General features: G+C 31.1%; 1 protein-coding gene across 1 annotated transcript in view; it reads right to left on the reverse strand.

Annotated features, from left to right (window-relative positions):
- LOC131668393 (titin) overlaps nucleotides 1-19,715 on the reverse strand; it is a 96,297-nt gene that overhangs the window by 37,849 nt on the left and 38,733 nt on the right. The window contains exons 43-58 of the mRNA XM_058942509.1: nucleotides 18,832-19,604; nucleotides 18,252-18,711; nucleotides 17,358-17,458; nucleotides 17,160-17,254; nucleotides 16,831-17,051; nucleotides 16,499-16,573; nucleotides 15,709-15,813; nucleotides 15,440-15,628; nucleotides 15,142-15,349; nucleotides 14,566-14,632; nucleotides 13,657-14,454; nucleotides 13,483-13,552; nucleotides 13,287-13,340; nucleotides 9,269-12,171; nucleotides 1,896-9,000; nucleotides 302-679 (exon numbers count right to left, since the gene is read on the reverse strand). Of these exons, the coding sequence (XP_058798492.1) occupies nucleotides 302-679; nucleotides 1,896-9,000; nucleotides 9,269-12,171; nucleotides 13,287-13,340; nucleotides 13,483-13,552; nucleotides 13,657-14,454; nucleotides 14,566-14,632; nucleotides 15,142-15,349; nucleotides 15,440-15,628; nucleotides 15,709-15,813; nucleotides 16,499-16,573; nucleotides 16,831-17,051; nucleotides 17,160-17,254; nucleotides 17,358-17,458; nucleotides 18,252-18,711; nucleotides 18,832-19,604 (13,602 nt within the window). The remainder of the gene's footprint in view (nucleotides 1-301; nucleotides 680-1,895; nucleotides 9,001-9,268; nucleotides 12,172-13,286; nucleotides 13,341-13,482; nucleotides 13,553-13,656; nucleotides 14,455-14,565; nucleotides 14,633-15,141; nucleotides 15,350-15,439; nucleotides 15,629-15,708; nucleotides 15,814-16,498; nucleotides 16,574-16,830; nucleotides 17,052-17,159; nucleotides 17,255-17,357; nucleotides 17,459-18,251; nucleotides 18,712-18,831; nucleotides 19,605-19,715) is intronic.

Consider the following 19,715-nt stretch of genomic DNA (forward strand, 5'->3'; position numbering starts at 1 on the left):
AATACTTGCTCCCTCGTTTCTTCTCCCTCGTGAGGTTGAGCAAACTCGATTATAGGTAAATTATTTGTTGTTTCATGGAATATAACTTTTTCTGGAATTTCTGGAATCAGCGTGATTTTTGCTTTACCTATTTCTTCAAAGGTATTTACTTGCTCACTTATTATTTCGATATCCTTTTGTAATTGTTTTTTCTGTAGTGTCTTATTTTTTTCTTTCATTTTGATTATTTTTATTTCATCTTGCTTTTCGTTCTTTGTTATATTATCTATGGTATCATTATCTTCTTTTATGTCTGTCTCACTTTCATTATTATCTTCAACTTCTTGTATGATAGTGGGAGAAATTTCTTCAATGTCTATTGCGTCGGTGATTTCTTCAATGTCGATAAATTGTTTTTTTGGTATTGACGGTAATGTTGATTTTATATTTTCAATTTCTTCTTCAATTACCACTACTCCTTCATCAACTGATGATGGTTTTTTCTTTTTGATTATTGTTTTTCTTGTTTTTATCGTTGTATTTTCGTCGTTACTATCTCTTCTAAATTTCGTTGTGTATTCTTCGGTTACTTCTGAATCAGATTCTACACTGAATTGTTTTCTCATAGGTGATTGTATCTGTAGTTTTTTGTTTTGTGTTTTTGTTCTGTCGTGTTGTTGAACTGATGCTTCTGTTGTTTCTGAAAGTTTAGAGAATCAGTGTTTATGATTGTGTCCATTTAATCTTGCTCCAATAAGAATATTTTTTGTTTTTGTATCAATTGTATCTATGGATCTTTTAAAAATTTATTCATTTTTTGATATACTATTTGATATTAATACTTCATAGTATGTTTTAAAAAATTTATCTTTTATTATTTTCCATATTCTATGTAATTGTTTATCTACAATTGTTATTTTTTTTTTAATTCTTTGTGAATTTTCGTTTTACTAAGATATACAACCACATAAACATGATAATTCCTGTAAATTTATTGATTGCAAAAGTGAGTTACTGTACTGAAAATCTCTCAGAGTACCCATACCTATTTTATTTGATAGATGTTTTTTTACTTAATAAAACGTATTCCTTTGAATGTAGAATAAGAAGCAAAATTAATGCAAATTCAGATAAAGTAGAAGATGCTTTAAATTTACATATATTTTATCTATTCAACTGTAATTAGTTCATCAGCTAAATGTAAAAAATATATCATTAAAATATTTCTTGTTATTTTGTGCCCTACTATTCTATACTTATTCACATACAGAACTAAATGGTATATACATGATTTGATTTACTGAGCTATGTAAAGATACCGTTAATCGATTTCATTACAGAGTAATCTTCAACATTTTTAAATAGATTCAATATATTTTTGAGGTGAAGTCGGGATTTTTTATTAGGGTTCAAAATTTATTCATACGTATGTTTGGGTTGCAAACATTAATATATCGGAAATGGCTGATTCATATATTATTCTATTAATATATTACTAACGTAAAGAAAACCTATACAATATACGGAAATGAACATGCACATTTAACTCTGTTGTTTGTATATTTTTCTTATTGTATCAAATTAAGTTATTTTAAATATTTTTGATAGAACATCTGTTAGTGACATTCTTATTGAAATAAAAGAATACCTTGTGCGACTTTACAGTTTGAGTTGCACATAGTATTATCTGCATTATAATATGATCTATAAGTTATGTGCGACTGAATGTAGCACATAGCACAGCAGCGTCATTTTACTTCTAATAATATAACATGACGCAGTGTTAACAATTTTTATACCTCTAATATTTTTGTTGTAATATATTAATTTAATCTACATTTTCTACGATATTAAATTAGTTATTGGCTATATGTATATTTGTATTGATGATATGCAAAATATTTTTGAATACATACCTATGCGATGTAAATGATCCTTTTCAATTGTGATATCTGCTGTTTTTTCGGTAGGTTGAGTATTTTCAAAAGTGTTTATTTGAGTTTCTCCTAAGTTTTGTTCAGATACTAAAATGCTGTGTTGTATGTCTTTTACTTCGTGAGCAATTTGACTTGTAATTTCACTCGATGTAAAGTCTGTTACAGTGGCTTCAGGTTGTGTTTCATATTTTAGTGCTACTTGTGTTTTTATGACTCCAACGTGTGCTGTAACTTCTTTATCGCTTTTTATTTCTACGTCTTTAAGTTTATTTTCACTTGTGGTAATTTGTGTGACTTGTAGACCTTCCAATTCTTTAAATGAGACCTCTACTTTCTTTTCCTCAAATTCTATATTTTCTAGAGATTTTGTATCTCCTAATATAATAATTTCCAAGTTTTCTGGAACATTGATGGCTGAAATTTCAGATATAGCTTTTTCTTCAGTTGTTTTTTGTGGTGCATTGAAAATGATTTCCTTTTCATTTGAAATTATTTGTGACGAGATTACAAAATTCATTTCTTGAATATTTTGTTCAGTTGATTCTTCTTTGACTATTTGGTTTTCTGGCAAATTCTTTTCTTTTTCATGCGTACTGATTTCTGAGATTGTTAAATATTTCAATTCATTTATATTAACATTTCCAGTTTTCATCTCTGGTATTTCTTGTTGATTAAATAATTCAGCACTACTTAGTGGAATCATTTGCGAAGTTTCAACTATATCTCTTCCAAAAACATTTGGTGTAGCAATTTCCTCTTTTGCCTCGTAAGTTTGTTCAAAATCAATTTCAGTATCATTTAGAATTGATTGTGAAACTATTACTGAGTTCATTTCAATCAACTGCAATTCTCCTTTCTTAACTTGAGGTAACATCAAATTTAATTTATCAATATCTGTAGATATTACTACTTCTTCAGTTTGTATAGCTTCAGTACTACTTATCCTTGATTCTGCTTTTTGACTACTTGGTGTTTGAGAGATTAGTAATGCAGCTTCTGATTCTGCAGATAAAACCTCCGAAACTTTAATAGCTTTAAGTTCATCTATTTGAGGAATAGTTTTGATGACATCTTGCTGCTCTTCTATGATGATGTCAGTTGTATTAGAAATTTGTAAAACTTCAAAAACTTCGGCTGCTTCAATGTCTTTAATATTAAGGGAGGCTTTTCTAGAGACTGGTATTTCAGCTGCATCGAACGCCGCTTCCAATTCTTGTGGTAACACGATGGATGTTGTTGACAAAGGTAAAAAGTCGTGAATATTCACATCCACATTTTCCTTTTCGAGAGTTGTTTGTTCATCAAGAGTCGTTATAGTTGAACCAGTTACTATTTCAGAAGTTTCTGCTATTTCTCTACTTTCTAAGTTAGGACTTGCTGTCTTAGTTTTAATATCTTCGGCGTTGAATAAAGATTGTTCTGTTTCATCTGATATAACTTCAGTTATAGTGATTGGTACATTTTCTCCTAATTTCATGATTCCAGTATATTGTGATGGTAATTTCGGTATCTCTAATGCGCTTTCGCAAATTACTGGTGTTGTTTGGTATATTTGAGGTACCTCTTTTTCAGAAAAAATTTGATTTACTTTTTTATCCTCAGCTACTTGCACGTTAAAGTCCTTTTCTTTTTCAGAAATTAGAGTTTCCGAAGTCAATGCTGAAGACAAAACATTGATACTGGATGTGGATGTTTGATCAATTGCAATGTAATCTGATTTGTACTCTGAAACTTCAGACGCAGTAACTATTTCAGTTGTTTCTATAACATCATTAGATAATAATTTAGATATTGCTGATTGAGTTTCAGTTTTTTGCAATTCATTTAAATCTTGTTCCTTTTCGTTCAAGAACGTTTCATATACTTTAATAGATTCTGATTCTTCAAATTGAGGCGTACTTTGATACTCCTGTGGTAAGGTAGGTACAGAATAAATATTTACAGTCTCACCAGTAGTTATTTCTACTGTTTCAGCAACATCTATGCCAAGTATAGATTTTTCTATCTCTTTTGTTACAGGTTTTTCATCGTTTGTAAAAGTGCTTTCATTTTCGGTAAATTGGGTTTGGGTGATCATTAAAGATTGGAGTTCATCTATTTCTGTTACAGCCTGTTTTTTCAATATTTTATCTGTCTCTGTGATCTCTTTTACATTTGAAGCTGTTACTATCTCTATAACTTCGGCGGTTTTTTGTTCAACACCTTCTAAATTTACTGAGGCTACTTTTCCCGAAGGAAGATCTATGTTTTCCAAAAATATTCCTTCTTCATTGATTAAGGTTTGCGTATTAATCAAATGTTGAAGCACATCTAAATTCTCAGTTACATTTTGTCCCATAGGAGTTATTTCTTCTGAAAGAAGTTCAGCAGTTGACTCAGTAGTTACTTCTGTGGTTGAAGCTACAATATGGCCAATAACACTACTATCTGCTTTCTCCTCTAATAATTCTTTTGATTTTGTAAACGTGCTTTCTTTTTCGATAGTTAATGTTTCAATTACCGTTGCAGATGTCAATGACTCTTGCATGAGATGACTAGTTTCTTTATCTGTCGGTACAGTAGAAGCAATAAAGTCTTCTGTTGTAGTTGATGGAATGATTTCTTCAATCTGTGCAACTTCACGGCCAGACAAATCTATTTTTGCTGATTTTTCAGATGGTAATTCTTGGTCCAATAAGTTTGTTACTTTTTCATTTAATATTGTTGATGATACAGTCAATGGTAAAAATGTATTAAATTGAGTTTCTCCGATATATGAATCGGGTACGATGTTTTCTTTCATGATTTCGAGGCTTGATAGCGAAACATTTTCAGAAATTTTCATAACTGTTTTACTGATGATGCTCAAGTTAGTCAAGTTTTGCTCTTGTGCTATTTGTGTAGTAAAGGAATCTTCATTATCTGCAGGTACAGTTTGAGAAACGCTCAAAGGTGTTAAAATATCTAATTTCGTTTTTCCGTAATGTTTTTCAATATCGGTAATTTTGTCAAAATCTGCAATACTTGCTATCGGTTGTATTTCAGAAGTTTCTACTATTTCTCTGCTAGTTATATTCACTAGGGCTTTTAGTTCCATGGGCAGTATTTTTTCTGACATTAATTGACTTTCTTCGCTAGTTTGAATTTGTGAAATGAAAAGTGGTACGAGTTCCTCGCGTTTCTCTTTACTTACTTGTTCTTCTGGTAAAGATTCATTGGATAATTCTTCTACGCCGGAAATAGCTACTATTTCTGTCGTTTGAAGTGTTTCATTACTTTTTAAAGTTTCAATAGCTGAAAAATTTTCTGGGGTTGCATTGATCGACAAATCGTAACCAGATTCATCAGGAACAATTTGAATCACACTCAATGGAGTCATTTGGTCCATATTAAACAATGCTTCTTGTGACTCTGGTAGATTATGCTCATTTAATGTACTTGTTGTAGATAGTGCAATAGTTTCAGATGCTTCAGCTGCTTCTTTCTGCAATATTGTAAATTGAGCAGTTGTAGTTTGAGGTTTCTTTTCTTCAACGATCAATCCTTCTGATTCATTGTGTATGGTCTCAGATACAACTATTGTACTCAATGTATTCAATTGCAAGTTACTTTTTTGTTCTTTGATTTTCTCGGGTTGTAATATATTAATACTATTTAACGATGTTGTTTGAATTACTTCGGCAATGTGGTGACCACTTATATCGGTAACTGCGTTCTTTTCGATGGGTTTGATTTCATCAGGCATGTCTATTTCCGATTCATTATAAATCGCTTGTAGCGTAGCTGCTAATGGCAAACCTTCGATATATTGTTTGCTTATTGCTTCACTAGGCAATTTTTCCTTCTTAAATTCGCCAATATTTAATAACAGTGTTGTTTCCGATAATTCGGCAACATTTCTTCCATCAAATTGTGAAATCGCTTTTTGTTCGGTTTTCTGCGAGCTTGTTATGAAATCACTTTCTGATTCATTCGTCAATGCTTGAGATACGATTAACGAAGTTGAAATTTCAAATTCTTGAAGGCCTTTTATTTCTTTAGGAAGTACTTCTTCTTGAAATGCTTCTGCATGAGTTGATGTATTAATTTCAAGAGACTCAATCGCATTATTTTTTATAATTTTTATTTCAGCGATAGATGTTTCTGGAACTCTTTCAGAAACAAAACTTTTCTCCACATCGCTGGGTGTTGTTTGGAATGATATAGCTGATTCAAATGTATCTATACTTGATTTTCCCATTTGTGTTTTTGGTAATTTGAAATCTGTAAGTTCTCCAATATTTACATTTGTTAATATTTCTGTAATTTCGGCTATTTCTCTGCTCAAAATTTTTGTATTAGCTTCTGTTTCTTGAGGAATCGCCTCACTATGCAATGATTCTTCTTTCTCATGTAAGATCGCTTCAGATACAACTATAGATTGAATTACATCAATTTTCTCTTGTCCGACAGCACTTTCTGAAATTAATTTTGTATCTATTTCATTGGCATGGACGAATGGTAATACCTCGTCAATTTGAGCTACTTCTTGTCCAAGAATGGCTGTTTTAGCCTTTTGTTCATGGGGTGCATCAGAACTTGTAAAATCGTTTTCCTGCTCTGTAATAATAGTTTCGCAAATATCGAGAGGAACAATTTCTTCAACATTTTGCCGACCAATCTGACCTTGTGGTTTTAAAGGTTGCATTAATTCACTTGATGAAAACATTGTTTGTATTTCTGAAACTTCCGCTATATCTTGTCCAGTTACATCTATTTTTGCCAATCTTGTTACTATATCTTCTTTAACAAAGTTACTTTCAACTTCGTTTGCAACGGTTTCGGTTATCGTTAATGCAGATGACCTATCCGACTTGGGCAGGATAGCTTGTTCTTGAGGGAATTTGTCTTTTTTCAACTCATCAGCATTAACTGTAGTTAAAATAATTGTCGTCTCAGCCACTTGATGTCCTATTATTAACGTTTTGTCCTCTGCAGTTGAGATCAGTGGTTTGTCCAAATTTGTCAAAACTGTCTCTGTTTCATGAGGCATAATTTCTACTACAGACAATGGAATTGATTCAATAAAATCTGTAATACCTGTTTGTTTGGATAATTGTTTAGATATAAATGTATCTTCTTTATCTTGTGGCGTTATTTCTGATACTTCAATTGATTGTAAGTTTTGTAAATCTATTATAGCTTGTTGTAAAGTTGGCTTTAGTGGTTTCTCTGTAATATTTTCTTTTTCCTCTATGATATTTTCAGTTATGATTAAACATTCTTGCGTATCTTGTTTTATGTTAGCACTTACAGTGTCTAAATCTTCAGCTTTTTTAACAGGCATATCTACTTGTGATTCAACCAAAGTTGTTTCTATAGAATTTTGTTGTAGAATAATATCGGTTGAAGCTTTTTGTATAGGTAAATCTTCTGTCTGCTCCAGCTCACCGATGGATTGGTTTATTATTTGTTCAGTTATTTGAGGAAGAATATGATCGGAGCTGAATTCTTTGTATGCCGTTTTTGTCTGTGGTAAAGTATCTATTTTATATTCTGATTCTTTGTCGACCAAAGTTATTGAAGATACTATTAAACTTTGTTCCTCTATGAATTCAGATTCAGCAATTAATTGGTTTGGTAGTGTGTCTTTTGTTAAAATATTTTCACTTTCGTTTACTTGTACTTCCTCTTTCACAGGAGCTTCAAACGTTAATGTACTTTTATGTGCAGAAGTGAGACTTGGTTGTTCATATTTCAACTCTTCGGATAAAATATTTGCAGTTATTTCTAGTTTTTCAGCAACTTTATGACCAGTAAAATCGATCAAAGCAGTTTTTTCTGTTGGCTTTTCAAAGCTGCTCAATGGGACTTCTTTATCTTGAGTAGTTACTTCAGTTATAGCAGAAACACCGATACATTCGTCGATTTGAATTGTAGCTGTGTTCTCTGTCAATATCAACTTATCCTTAAATTCTTTTTCTTTATCCGATGGAACTGTTTCCTCCTGAATAAGACTTTCATACAACATATGTAGTTCAGTAGCTGAAATCGAATTAGCAATTTTATGATCCACATCGCCTGTCACACTTTCAGGTATTACTTCTAATGATTGAGCTACTCTGTGACTATCATAAGAACTATTTGCTATTTGTAATGGTAGTTTACTGGGTTCTTCATATTTCTGTTCTTTATCTGAAAGTATAGTTTCTGTAATTTCTAAGCTGATACCTTCTTCAAATATAACGTCTGGTTTCTTTTCATCAGGCATTACGAAAACATCAAGAATAGTCTCGGAATCCGCTGGAGATACTTGAGACGTGATAAAACTATGAAAAGGCACATGTTTACTTTGCGCAGAAACTGTTGTAGATTTTTTAGATTCTAGAAGAGCTAAACTATTATCTAGTGTAACTTCTGCTGTCTCGGCTATTACATGTGTTGGATAACTAGTAGATGCTAATTTTGTTTCTATTTGTTCACTCTCCTCTAATATACTTTCTTTTTCACCAATATTGATGGATGATATAATCATAGATTCACTGATCTCAAAGGAAACATCAGCTTTTTTGTCTACGATTACCATATCAGACATAGGTGCCTCTTTGTCTTGCGTCATCGTTTCTTCAATTTGGGTCGATTGATAAGGTAACAAAGAACTTTTTGGTTCAATGTTAATAATGCTTTCTATTTCTAAATCTCCTAAGCCCACATCACTAACAATTTCAAATGTCGATGCAACCTTTTGTATATCGTAATCTACTGAGGCTTCACTTGGATGAGGTATCAACTTTTCAGTAAAAGAATCTTCTTTTTCTTCAGGATTTGTAATAGTTACTTCTACGCTTTTTTCTTCTTCAAAAGCCAAAGTACTTTGTTTACTTTCAGGTTTGGTATCTTCTACTAGCGGGGCTTCCAATTCTGATACAATAACTTCGGATTTTTGTGCAATATCAAGACTACTATGATCTAGTTTAGCTTTTTCAGTTTTCTCCATTATCCTTTCAAACATATCAAGACTATTGGCAACGATAGTTTCTTCAGTTTGAGGTAATTCGTAGCCTTTTGTAATACCAGTAACAACTTTTTGTGTAGCTGGTAAATCCTCCTTTTGAAAATTACCTTCCTACAAATACATATTTTTTCAATTAATTTTCTCTATTACCTTTTTATAATGCAATTAGTGGATATTATACAACATATTTTTTATAAAATAGTGAGTAATTTTGAGGTTCCAAATAAAATATCAATTTAATGAATAAAAATTATACTTAAATAAAGTAATATTTTTTTCCTATTATACAAATTTGTTTTCAATATTAATAGGAAATACAAAATTTTACTTAAACTGATAACAAGATTCAAAATGTCCACTCAATAATTGCAAAGCTTACCTTAGCGAGAACCGTTGTTTGTTCGTTTATACTGATGTTTTCTGATACAATAATTTCCATATCAGCTTGTTGTGCTTTTGGTCTCACATCATCATCTTTGATCTTCTCCGTTTCAGCTATATTTGTTTCAGTTATAACTAACTCCTCAAAAGTTTCGTGACGTGGTAAAGCTATACTCATGTTTGGCTTGTCACTGGATAAGTCAACAGTACTTTGTTCTATAATTGTTTCCGAATGAAGAGCTATGGTGTGAGCTGTTACATCTAAATTAGCTTGAGCTTTTTGTAGTTTGAGAGCTTCTTCGATACTTAACTGTTCACAGTCACTTGGTACAATTTCATATATAGTTGCTCCAGTTATAGATTCCGTCAGTTCCACATTAGCTACTTTTTGACTTGGTTTAATATCTTCGATATAACTATCTTCTTTGTCGACTAACTGTTGAACGGTAACTGTTATACTTTTTAAAGGTATCTGCGATGGAATAATATTCTTTTCGAAAATTTCATCTACGTGGAAATGTTCAGTGGGGGATTCAGTTCTTACTTCTTCTTGAGTTGCAACTGAATGTGTAGCAATATCTTTAATAGCGTTAGATTCCTTAACATCGAATACTAATACATATTCCGATTCTTTTTCAGTTACAATGACTTCCGTCGTATGTATGCTATCTTTTTCTTCAAATAGAACTTCAGCGTTCTTTGTCTCAGGCAGAATATCTTTTTCAGATGTCCTCAAACTCTCTATTGGAATAATCTCTTTCACTGTCATTCCTTGAAGATTATTGCTCGTTAGTATGGCAACCTCTGGATGTAATTCATCTCTAGTTATAGGTGCCACATTATCTATTGCAAGAGTTTCACTTGTTTCAAAGGAAATAACCGGTTCCATGAGCACTTCTTTACCTACCTGACTTTCAGGTAAATCATTTATCTTAATATCCTTTTCTTTTTCTCCTACAGTTGTTTGAATGACTTCTATACTTTTAATCTCATTCAAACTAAATTGCGTATACTGTACGTCTGGTTTAGCAACCTGTTCTAATGTATCTTCTTGATCGTGAACTACAATCTCTTGAATAAATTTGGCTTCAGTCGTTTCAATACCCACAGCACCCTTCTCGGTAACGTATTTCAAAATATCTTTGTACTCTTTAGGATAATCAGCTGTCTGAATTGCAGAAACATTAATGTATTCTTTAGGACAAACATTAGCTTCAGCAATTACAGCAGTTGATTTTACAAAATCTGTGTATTCTCCTTCAGAATCTTGAACCATTGTACTCGAAATGATTCCTAATTCTAATGGCAAAATAACTTTCTCAGCTAATTTCATCTCTGGTTTTTGCTCTGACATATATGGCTTTTCCTTTTCCACGGTAGTTGTTTCTAATGCTAATACAGAAATATGTTCATCCATACCTATTTCAGCATTAAATCGTTTCGATTCTTCAATCGTTAGCTCTGATTCTTGATCTTGTATATCGATACTTGAAATATTGATGTTCTCGAACAAATTAATCTCGGATGTTGCTTCGTACGAATCTGCTTTTATCTTAGGTTGGTAAAGGTTTTCCTTTTCTTGAACAAATTCCTCTGTTATCATAGCGGCTTTGCCGTGTACCGAAAGTTCTGTTTCAGCAGTTTGAACAGTCGGTAATTTACCAGGAATGTATGTTCCTTCTTTTTCCGGTGCTTGCATTTCTTCAGTAAAGTGTTGTTTCATTGCAATAATTGAAGTCGATGCTACTTCCGTAGGGACTACAAGTTCAGGATAATATTTACCTGGTTTATCCGACACATATACTTCTTGCACTTGAAGAGATTCAATTTCATCTAGTTTAATATCAAGGATGTTCGTTACGGATTTCATTTCTTCCAGTTTCTGTTCTTTGATTTCTTCTTGAACTTCTAAAACTGAAATGCTTTGTTTGGGTATAATAGTTTCTTCTGCCTGTATTATTGATGGAATAACATAATCAACAGTAGAGGATTCTTTTTCATTAACAATTTGTTCGATTATTGTTTTTGCTTGTTGCAAAATTAGAGTGATATCCGCTTTAGTCAAAGATTTTTCTTTTTCTATAATCTCCGTCGGTTTCGCTTCACTAGGATTAACTTCACTTATTATAATACCCTCCGTAGATATTATATCAGTAGTTGCTTCTACAGAATAAGGTTTAGCTATATCCAAAATCAAATCTGTTCTATCTTGAACAATAATTTCTGTAGTAGAATATGACTCAACAGGTTTTATTGATAAAGAAGCTTTTCTTGTTTCAGATTTTTCTGTTTTCACCTCATCCTCTTCTTGTTCTTGTACAACATTATATTGTTCTATTACTGCATTTACAGTATCAACTGTTATACTAGCCGTTTCGTTGGTAAGTTTATCAGGTGCTTGATCGACCACAGTAATAGAAGGAATAGTTTCAATTTGATGACTGGGTATATTTAATAAGACTGAAGATACTTTTTCGTCTTGTATGATTTCAAAATCTTCAATCTCTTCTAGTGATAGCTCTTCCCGTTTTATTTTAGATTTCTTCGGTTTAAGCAACTTTTTAGATTTTATTAATTCTGTTTTTTTCTCTATTTCTTCTTCTTCTTCTTCTTCTTCTTCTTCTTCTTCTTCTTTTCGTTTAAATTTCTTTTCTTTAGATTTTTTCTTTTTACGGTTCAATTCTTCTGTATCTAATTGAACGCTTACTAATTCATCTGTTTCAATAGTTTCTTCTTTAGTTAAATCATCTGTAATACTGAGTACTGAAGTGTCTTCAATCTCTGTAATTTCAACCCCCTCATCCCTACTTTCAAGTGTGTCATCAACTTGAGATTGTTCTTCTAGTGTTTTATCTTTTCGTTTGCGCATTGTGATGTGTGCCTGCTGAGTGTCCTCGTATTCTGTGAAAAGTATGTGAGCATGTTAGGTGTAATAATAAGTGTGTAGTTATTTACTATTCTGCTCAGATTTCGACTATTCAAGGTACCAGTCAATGCTTTTATTTTAGTGCCAGTTCTTTAAATTGGAAATGTCATTTTTATTAATAATCATTAAAAAAATTTAAAAAAAATATATTTTTAATGACTTTTATAATTTATTTTCTTATTTAATAACATCACTACTTGTTTAATGATGTCATTAACTGAGCAAAACAGTCACGACTATAAATAATAATTGATAACAGTACAGTATTATGTGGAAAAATTTAAGAACATACTACATGCGAATAATTAACATTTTTAAAGCAGTATGCGTACAGCTGCGTGTAAGTATTATGCATTGAATATAGAAATCTATTTATAACTGCCTATATCTGCTTATTTAGTTTGAAACTATTTTATAGATGTTTCATTTATTATTGTATCGTGTGTATTTGAATTAATAGTTATTCATGGAACTGACATAATTAATTATTAGTTAAAGAAATGATCGAGAGAAAGGCTTACACTTTTTTTAGAAATAAATAATTAGAGGAAAAAATTTTTCTTTTAAACAGTTTTGCTATACTTACTGCATCAGTTAAGCGGTGAAGCATTAGAAGGTATCTTGATAAAAGATCGGGCAAGAAAAGAGGATTATTTGTATATTTACAAAAAGCATTTTACTTAAAAAAATATTCTAGGATGCATAAAAAATAGGATACTGCATGGAAAGTATAGCGGCGTAAGTGATAAATCACTGATTTATTTCGTTCAAGAAAGCTTCATGCATCTGAAAGAATATAAAAATATATTTACGCAGCTAAAGTTTAGTAAATTTATATTATCGCATTAATTTATCATGCATTTTAAAGCAAAAGTTAATTTTTATGAATTTTTCTCGAAGAAAATTGAAAGTTTATTCATTGCTTTCATACGTAGAAAAAATAATAAATAATCATTTTTTAAAACTTTTCACTGATGCCTTTGCTACTAAACTAGATTATAAAATCCGATATTAATTCGCTGAAGCTATAAAATTTTTATTATTTCAACGTAGATGTTAAAAACGTGCATTATATATTTTTAAGTTAAACCTTTAGTTTCTCGAACATCCTGTACTTGTACAATTGTCTTGTCCACTCTTCTTTCTAAAAAACGAAATTTTAAATTAATTTATTCAACTTTCTAAGTTGCATCACAATTTTGCATGTAATAATAGATTTTCATATCAATATATATGTAAATTTTAGAAAGAAAAATAAAAAGATTTGAAGTTACTTTCAAACTCACCCATCACATGAACTTCTGTTTCTTCAATAATTTCAATCCTTTCGGTAGCTGTGTGTTCACTTTCCACGTGCTAAAAAATATAAAATCATTAGATATCAAAATTAATAGTTAATTAACGATAAATTAATATTTTATTTTCATGCAGCAATGTTACTCAGTGTAATGATTCTTCACCTCAATCACTTCAGTAACTTCCCAAGCTCTTGGCCGAAAATCTTCCGGTGAGAAATGTGTAATAACTTCTTCAACAGTCGCATGTTGTAACTCTACCATTTTCATGAATGCTCTAAATCCAACGGTAGCTGCAACAATACTTTCATCTGTTGTTGTTTCTTCAGTTAGCACTTGGGTGATTAACGGCCCGTGTCCTTCTCTTTCAACAAGTTGAACCAGAGCGTTTTGAGCATCAGGTGTTACGAGTGCAGGAAATTTGTCGGTTTTATATAAACTCTCATTTATTTCGTGAACTGTTACACCTTGTCGCACCAAGTAACCTATCGTAGCCAATTCTTTGAGTGGTTGTTCAGCAGGTCTATATTCCGGAGTATCGAATAATTCCATTATTTCTTCCACATCTCTTGCAATATTTTCATGCTGTTCCTCAATTATTTGCTCTATCGTAACTTCGCTCACTTCATCTTTGTGTATAACTTTCTTTTCTGGTTTCTTTTTCTTTTTTCTAACTTCGCGGATGTCAGTTTCCGTATGAACTTCAATTACTGAGACAGTTTCAAAGGTTTCAGAAGTAATTTCTGCTTTGTCCACAACCCTGTCTACCTCGAAATCGGGAGCAATATCTTCTGTTGTAATTTCAGATACAACAACACCTTGTTGTTCTTCAATTATTTTTTCCGCCTTCTCATCGGGTTTTGTAACAGACTTCAGTTTTTTATCGTCAACCTTCTTTAAACTAGGTGTGGTTTCTGTTATTACTGGTTCTTGTATCGGAATGATCTTTCTGGCTTGTGACGGCTAAAATAAAAAAATTCAATTAATATAACCATTTACAAAAAGCTAATAACAAAATTTTATTTACAAATCAATAAAATTCTATTTTGAATAGCATATTCAGTATTTTATTACCGTCTTCATTTCTTCTATTATTTCCGTAGTTTCGAATATTTGCGTTTCCTGTGTATCAGCAATGATTCTGAAATAATGGTAATTTTTGTAAGCTATTTATAAGTTAATTAATATTGAAATCTCTTGTCGTCATATATTCCAAAATTTATATTTGTAAATGTAATTAAGCAAGCTAACCATTATTAATATTTCTATCTTTTTAGACAAAAATACAATAAAGACTCAAATTTATTTGGATATTTGATCAGAAGCCAGTGTTCCTAATAGTACAGTCACTGTATAGAGTTGAATTTATATAGAATTTTATAGTTGCAGTTATATTATTTTGTTAAAATTGCAGTAATAATTTTTCTTGAAGCCTATATTTTACATGGAAAAGTCTACACGATGAAATTGGCAACTGCATTATACATCGATTACATTTTATAGTAGGTAATAATTATATATATAATATACTTTTTAAAAGTTATACAATCAAACTATTGAATCATTCCAATAGAAATTATGTTCATGTTGCAGCTACAGAACATTTAGACTAGTTATATTTAAACAATAATTTTTTCAAAATATACTCACTTTTCCTCTGTCTCTTCCTTCAAGACACCTTTATCTTCTGTAATGATCTTCTTATCAGTTTTAACTCTCTCAGATTTTACCTTTTCTTTCACTTCTTTTGCTTTTTTTAATTCGGATTTTTTCTTCTTCTGCAGTTTTTCTACCTTTTCTGGTACTTGTTCTGAAATTCCAGTTTCCTCGATAGGCTTTGTTGATCTACCATATGAATCTAATTGACAAAAATGTATTAAAACATTGCATTGAGAATAATTAAAACATTCCGTAATATACGAGTATAAGAAGTAAATGAATCGCTTACCAGTTACTTGTAATTTTGCTTTTGTTGTAGCTAATCCGATATCACTAGTAGCTTTACATACATAAATACCAGCATCTTCTTGAGTAGTTTCATTTATTTCGAGTGTTGTTTTAAGTTCTTCTTCAAAAACTTTAATTTTAACATTGTCCGTATTGAGCACTACTTTATCATTTTTAAACCATATTATATCTACAGAAAATGTAATTTATTTACTTAATATTTATTCCGAATTGTCATTTATGATTATTTTATCAAGCAGCAAAAAGTACCTGGGACAGGATTTCCGGAGTAAATGCATTCAAATACAACTCTTTCACCTTCTTGGACATAAGTGTCCGTAAACTCTTGTATAAAACGAGGTACTGATTGAGCAGCTAAAAATAAAAAAATTGTCATTGTTCTTGACCTCTTAAACATTTTTATTCATTCTAATTTTTCCATAAGTTTACTTAAATTACCTTATAGAGTTGCCACCTCTAAATCCGATGAAGAATTATATCACTGATCAAATAGATTATAAAACAAGAACACCATGCAATTAGTTTCACACTTTCTTGTAATAAATTATAAATCTGTTATTTATCGGTAATAATATATCGAGTAATACATAATAATGTATCGAGTAATACATTTTTTCATTATTAGCTTGTTGTTAACATAAGTAAGATATTTATGAATTACTGCTTTGATTACAGTTAATTATGTATATTATATTGAGAGATAAGAACAAAAATATAAATGAAAATAGATCATATCGATAGATTATTCATGTAAATGTATTATATAAAAGAGAAATTTTGCAACAATCATCTGGAAGTGAAATAACAGCAAGATTGTTCTTTTTAATGTGAATGAATACAATATACGATCAATAACTATTTATGTAAATAAAACAAATTATTTCTAAATTGCTTCAGTCGTTATAAAAACTTTAGTGCAAACTTTTTAGAAGATAGTTTTGGTTAGACCGCCATGCCATTGTCGTACTGAGAAGAGTTGAATTAAGATTGAACGGCAAAAGAGCAGGCATTGGTTTCGTATAAGTTACTTTATTCTTACCTCGCAACGCTTCTTTCATTTCTTCCATTTGCGTAACCCATTCTGGTTTGCGATATTCTTTCGTTCCTACAATACCTGTATACAAAGAAATATCAATTAAAATAACTACGTTGCGTTTCTTATTCATAAATATAACATTCAGATAATAGAATAATATTATTAGGGAATGTTGTGTGTATAGTGTTGAGAATAAAGGAAGACGGTAGGAAAAATTTTAAAATATGCTGGTATTTGCAGATGCCACTGAAAATATCTTTAATAGTATTTTATTAAAATTATAGTAAACACTTTGCTATAAAAAGATTAATATAAAAATAAAAGAGTAAGATTACCTTCTACTGATAAATATGCCGTTGTAGTCGATACTCCCAATGGATTGTAAGCTTCAAACACAATTTCACCAGTATCGTCTGGATAAGTTTCGGTAATCGTAAGAATAGACGTTCCATCTTCTAATTCTTCAATTTGGAATTCTTTTGAAGGATGGATTTCTAAACCTTGTTTGTACCACTTGCCTTCAGGTTTAGGTTTCCCTCTAACTTTTACTTCCAATCTATCGAATCAAATTTTGTTCGCAATATAGAAAATGTATTTATTAAGTAATGATTATATAAATACGTATGAAACAAGCTCTACTCTAAGTAAAACACAAAATACGTACCGTGTTAATTCTCCATTTTTACTAGGAACTAACTGAGGAAGTTTCTTTAATATCTCTGGAGCAGAATCTTCAGTATCAGATTCTAGTGGTGTTTCCTAACATGAGAGACGAACATAATTAGCATAATTGATAATTTTCCATATTTGATAATTAATTAATTATTTTAAGCTTCAGATTAGCTTATATTACAGTAATTACCTTTGGAGATAATAAATCTTCTTCAGATTCACTTTGACCAGTAATAAGAGATGTTGCTATAGCAGACGATTCTATTTCTGAATCTGGAATGTACTCGTAAGCTGTAAATGAATTATTTTAGCTTAATATAATTATAATCTGGCAGCGTTACGAATATAATCACGGGAAAAAAATTCATAGTTTTTATTAAGCATCTTAGTATATGTTTTTTTATAAAAGGAGATACGTCTAACAACGAACCCAGTTTATTCGTGATCTGATTGACTGAAAGATAGTCACATCATCAGTTGTTATATGATTTTGAGTGTGTGTGTACGCTTATAAAATATAACTGTAGACTTTCGTAAATCATTAAACGTTAAAAAAATATATCAGTCTAGTTGGTACGAATTTAATATGCATTTGATACTAACCTCAAAGAAAAACCGATTGATACTTCGATAAACAAATGATTTGAACTTTACTCTATGCGAAAGCTTAGCTTCGAATAAGCTAAATAGGTAAGATAAGATACAAATCAATAGATTATCACAATTAAATATTATACAGTGATTTCGGCTCTATTTAGTTATATAAAATATTGGAAAATTTTTTAAGAAAAGCACTAATTACAACTGTGAACGTCTAACGAAGTATATTACATATTTCTATCGTGTTTTTGATACTTTTGAATTATAATAATTTTTCAACATAAAATTTTGAACCATAAAAACTTAAAACTTCACTGAGAACATTTTTACATCATTAATATACATTATATTATAACGTAACTGCATATCTATTTTTTATTCATATTCGCGCATGCATTAAAATCAGGACGTAGAAAAGACGAAAAAGATGAGCTCGCAAACCACGATAGACATCACTTCTTTCTTATTATATTGTGAATGTTACCTTCAACAACTAAAGGTGCCGTGCATACTGCTTCACCAACGGTATTGATTGCTTGACATGTGTATTCTCCGGCATCTTCCGGAAAAACTTCCGTAATTGATAAATTACAGATGCCTTCAGAGTCTTGAAGGATTGTAATTTGTTTGCCTTCTCTGATTGGCTTATTATCGTGAAGCCATTCCACTCTTGGAATAGGCTTGCCTATTACAGTACATGTTAAATTTACACTTTCACCATCCATAACGCGTACTGGAGAAAGTCGTTTTGCAAAAACAGGAGAGACAAGCTCCACAGTTTCTTCCCATGGTATTTCTTGGAGATTAATGGTAGCCGAACTTGTAACAGAACCTACAACATTTTCAGCTCTACAAGTATACGTGCCAGCTAATTCCGGTTTCATTTCTTTAATCATCAATACTGATCTATTTTCTTTTGTAACAATGCGTATCTCATGTGAAGACTGAAAGTATAAAAAATTAATCACGATAACAATTATTTAATCGTCTGTATATAATTATATAAAAAATGCACGAAAAAGAAAATTAAGAAATAAAATAATTGTGATCGATATTGTATTTACCACCAGTGGGCGATTCTCGCGAAGCCATTGAAATGATGATGTTGGATAAGAATTTACTGTGGTTTCCATGATAACAACTTCGCCTTCCGCTACAATTTGCGGATGAATGGCTTGAACAAATCGTGGTGCTTTTGCTTCGTTTACTTTATCTTTTTCAGTTACAGTTATTGAACCAGAACTACGAGCTTCTCCGACTGAGTTTTGTATTCTAACTTCATATTTTCCTGTATCTTTCTTCTGAATATTCGGTATAGTAAGTTCAGCAACGTTTTCAAAAATATTTACCGGTCTGTCCGCAGATGGCACAATTTCAGTGTTATTTTTAAACCATTTAACTTCTGGTTTTATTTCGCTCTCAAATTCTATTGACAGTGTTAGTGATGCTCCTATTTGAGCAACAGTAGCTGGTAATGGTCGTGTAATCTTAGGGGCTTGAAGTATTTCAGGTTTTGAGATGATAGGAGTACTACTGATGAGAAGATTTGCTCTACATTCAGCTTTACCGAACTTATTCAATGCTCGAACTCGATAAATAGTTTCGTCTTGCTGTGTGGGTTCTAATATTTTAAGAAGAGCATTACCTGTTTCCGGCGTAAATGTTATCTCAATTTTTCCTTTCTTTGCATTAACCTCAGATTCTCCTTGATACCATTTTACTTCTGGTACAGGCTGTCCACTTACCGTACACTCTAAAACTGCTGGTTGATGCTCTTCAACAATTAAAGGTTTCAGTGGATTTACAAAATGAGGTGCAACACCTTCCTCTTCTTTTTCTAGAAATTTTTTAATGAAGTCATGTAAAATACTTTATTAATATCTCCCTAATTGTAGTCCAGATATTGAAATATAGTATTAAATATTTATTGAAGTATGTTTACTTTATT

This window comes from Phymastichus coffea, unplaced genomic scaffold (genome assembly GCF_024137745.1).
Source record: "Phymastichus coffea isolate CEN01 unplaced genomic scaffold, Cenicafe_Pcof_1.1 PCOF00077, whole genome shotgun sequence".
Taxonomy (NCBI): Eukaryota; Metazoa; Arthropoda; class Insecta; order Hymenoptera; family Eulophidae; genus Phymastichus; species Phymastichus coffea.